The sequence below is a fragment of the Quercus lobata genome, chromosome 12 (assembly GCF_001633185.2).
Source record: "Quercus lobata isolate SW786 chromosome 12, ValleyOak3.0 Primary Assembly, whole genome shotgun sequence".
In the NCBI taxonomy this organism is placed as follows: domain Eukaryota; kingdom Viridiplantae; phylum Streptophyta; class Magnoliopsida; order Fagales; family Fagaceae; genus Quercus; species Quercus lobata.
Window position 1 is genome coordinate 2,271,884 of NC_044915.1, and position 3,518 is coordinate 2,275,401.

The 3,518-nt window shown below is 31.6% G+C and overlaps 1 protein-coding gene across 1 annotated transcript; it reads left to right on the forward strand.

The window, feature by feature from the left end:
- Positions 1-386: 386 nt before the first annotated feature.
- LOC115970936 lies at positions 387-3,269 on the forward strand. The gene is made up of 7 exons (XM_031090574.1): positions 387-557; positions 659-748; positions 850-1,062; positions 2,109-2,261; positions 2,350-2,403; positions 2,502-2,636; positions 2,804-3,269. Exons 1-7 carry the CDS (start codon positions 405-407, stop codon positions 3,182-3,184), a joined length of 1,179 nt encoding a protein of 392 aa, XP_030946434.1. The 5' UTR covers positions 387-404; the 3' UTR covers positions 3,185-3,269.
- The last annotated feature ends 249 nt before the right edge of the window (positions 3,270-3,518 follow it).

Consider the following 3,518-nt stretch of genomic DNA (forward strand, 5'->3'; position numbering starts at 1 on the left):
TAATCTTTGGTTTCATAAGTGCTCTAGATAATCACTCCAAATTTTATAGAAAGCGGCACCACTTCCTATAAGGGGCAACAAAGACACCAAAGATATATCAATACTAATGGGAAATAAAGATTAAAGTTTTTTTTTTTTTTTGGAGGGGGAAATAAAGATTAAAGTTAAATGCAAGAATCCAAATCTCCATAAAAATTAAAACTAATACCTTTTTATTTACCACAAAATTAACTACAAATAAATTTCATTATAATGAGAATTAAACAATTTATTTATAATTAATAAGTTTCTTTTTATAGGAATATGAAGGGAAATTCAAATGGCAGAACAAATTAAATTAAATTTGTGGGTATATAAATGACAACAGACATGGTTTGTGGTACAGGGATATAGGTCACATACTAATGGCTAAAATGGTTGTCTTACTGGTTTTGTTCACATTGTTTCTCTCTTTTAGCACAAATGAGGTTGGTTGCAAGAGAATATATAGAGAAGATCACATGGAGTTGAAAAGGCAACTTAAGCTTTCAAATAAGTTGGCCAAGAAAACTATTCGGGTGAGATCAATATTTCTATTCATGTGTATGTGTGTATATATTTATGTTGAAGAAATAATGTTGTAGCTATTATATTGACAAAATGATTTTGTGATTTGTAGACAAAGTATGGCGATACATATGATTGCATAAATCTCTATGAACAACACTTCAATTATCGTTCACTCAAGAACCATACTAATGATTTTCCGGTAAAGTTCTGTTACTATGTCACATTTTTCTAACTTTTTAGTCTTTTTTTTTTATAAATAAAAGTAACACTAACTTCAATATTGAATTGATTTATGTACAGGTGAGATCTACCTCCAACCCTAAAGGAATCAGAGACCAAAAGTCTTCACCACTATTTAACCCGTCTAATTTTTGGCTAAATGGGAAAGGTTGTCCAGATGGTATGGTTCCCATTAAGAGAAATACAGAGGATGATCTCAAAAGGGCAAAGTTAGCTACAGAGATACATAACTCAAAATATAAACCGCTCACTATTGATAGACCTGGTACTCATGTGAGTTATCATTGCTACAATCTAATTTATTTGTTTTTATTTCATACATTTGCATATATTTTGTCTTGTTGTTGTAGTTGGTTCATTTTTTGTATATTATTTTCTTTTGATGGGAAAATAAATATCTAATTATGTCAAGAAATAGCTGTGTGTGAATTATTTTCTTTCCCCTCTGTAAGTTTTAACTAATACACCCCAACCCAATCCAATACCATATTAATTATTTCAAAGGTCCAATGAATATTTGATTGATTATTTTGTGATGTGAACAAATTTGATAATTTTTGGAATAAAAGAGGAGAGAAAAGAGAGAGAATACATGAGAGTGTATGTAGTTCTTATCAACACACAAGGAACAAAAGCAGAAAGTGATACAATGTCTCATTCACTTAACTTAATAATACACTACAACTTTACTCAAAAAAAAAAATAATAAATAATAATAATAATACACTACAATGGTTTTCTAGCACTGATATCGGTCAAGTTTGGTCTAGTTGGAGGGGGATTTTCTCTGTTTTGCTAGATTTAAAACCAATACAGACTAATACGTACATTAACAAAACTGTACCAAACTAACCATGAAAGCCATGGTTCGGCGTGATTAGTTTTTTCAGTTTCCTTACATCATCTATTTTCATAGCCAAAAGAGTGGGTTGCACCGTTACCTCTCCTTAGAAATCAATCTTTTGATTCATTAGCCAATCTCATAATTTTCTTTAACAATCAATGACATGATATTGTCTTCAATGAATTTGAAAAATCTCATGGTATTCTTTGGCTTTAAATATATTGATTTGATCATCAATGACATGCAAATATATTTATAGTTTCCTACAAATTTAGCATATAAATCACACACAAAAAAATGAGTTTGCTGTTAATATGGTGTGATTGATGATTAGTAATTTGGCTTGGAGTGCATAAGCACACACATACTCAATGTGCAAATAGAGTTGGAGGAGTAACACTAAGAATAATCACACATTTTCCTTTAAGAATAATTTTCATATGATTGCTTTAAAATGTTATATATTTATTCTCAGTATGCTATAGTGCGGACAAAAAATACGAACATCGTGTACCATGGAGGTTCTGCAATTATCAGCATATATAACCCAAAAGTTGAAGGAACTCAATACAGTTCTGCTCGCATAAAGGTTCAAAATGGTCCAGATAGCATAGAAGTTGGATGGACAGTAAGTGACAGAGGAAACAACTTTACAATATGTATTTATGTATGTATATGAGCTTGTTAAATCTAATACTCATTTCTTTTTGTCTTAGGTAAATCCAACCTTGTACAACGATACTCAGACCCGACTATACACATTTACAAAAGTAATTAATATTTTTTTCCTATTCATATGTTGTTCTATTAATTATGTAATAAACTGTGGTATTTTTCTACCTTTTAATATTGATGTTTTCATCTACAGACGTCTAATTCCTCATGCTTCAATACATTATGTAATTCAATAATTCCTACAAGTACGGATATTCCTCTCGGCATTCCTATAGTGCCAATTTCAACGACAGATCAGCAATTTGACATGAAATTCACGCTTTTTTGGGTAAATAGATAAATAATGTGTGCGCATGTGTGTGTTTATATAGATGTGTGCGTGTGCGTGTGCGTGTGTTTCTTTGGTACTAACCTCTTTGTGCATCAAGTATGATACAAAAAAACACATAATTTGTTCTTACTTCCTATGTTTGTCAATTTTCTCTTGAATGATAGGATTCTGCCAATGGAAACTGGTTTCTAAAATTTGGTCAAGATGAAACTGAAATCGGATTTTGGCCAAAAAATGTATTCACTGCTTTAGGAGACGGTGCTAAGTCCGTTGAATGGGGAGGAGAGGTTTTTAGTCCTCCAGATGTGCCTAGCCCTCACATGGGCTCTGCCTATAGTGTACACTTAATGCAAGACACCAAATATGATGCATATTGCAGGCAAATTAAAACAATTAATGAGACTGATTATGTTGAGAACGCTGTTGATACCGAAAAACTTTCTGATATTGAACAATATGAAGTTCTTGATGAAGGAATAACAGGTGCAGCTGATTTTCAGCACCTAGTACTGTTTGGGGGTGTGGGTGGTTATACAGGGACTTAAGATTTCTAAGTTTTCTTTTGGTTCAGTGCATGTATTCTTATCAAATCATATAAGATTTTTATCAATAAATTCCACATTTTATGATCATAATTGCCATTGTTCATCTTTGTTTTGTAACTCTCATGTGTATCATTATTATTGTCATTGTACATGGGTATTAGCCCGATCCATTCAAAAATTGGCAAGATCATGTTGCTAATAACCATGTTTGCGGTTTCCTTAATCTCTTATTTCTTTGTTGCAACGTCAAAAAAGCGTATGTGACTTAATTTTTATTTATGTAAAAAGTTTTTACATTAGAACGTGTTCCATTTCTTAAACAGCTGTACCAGAA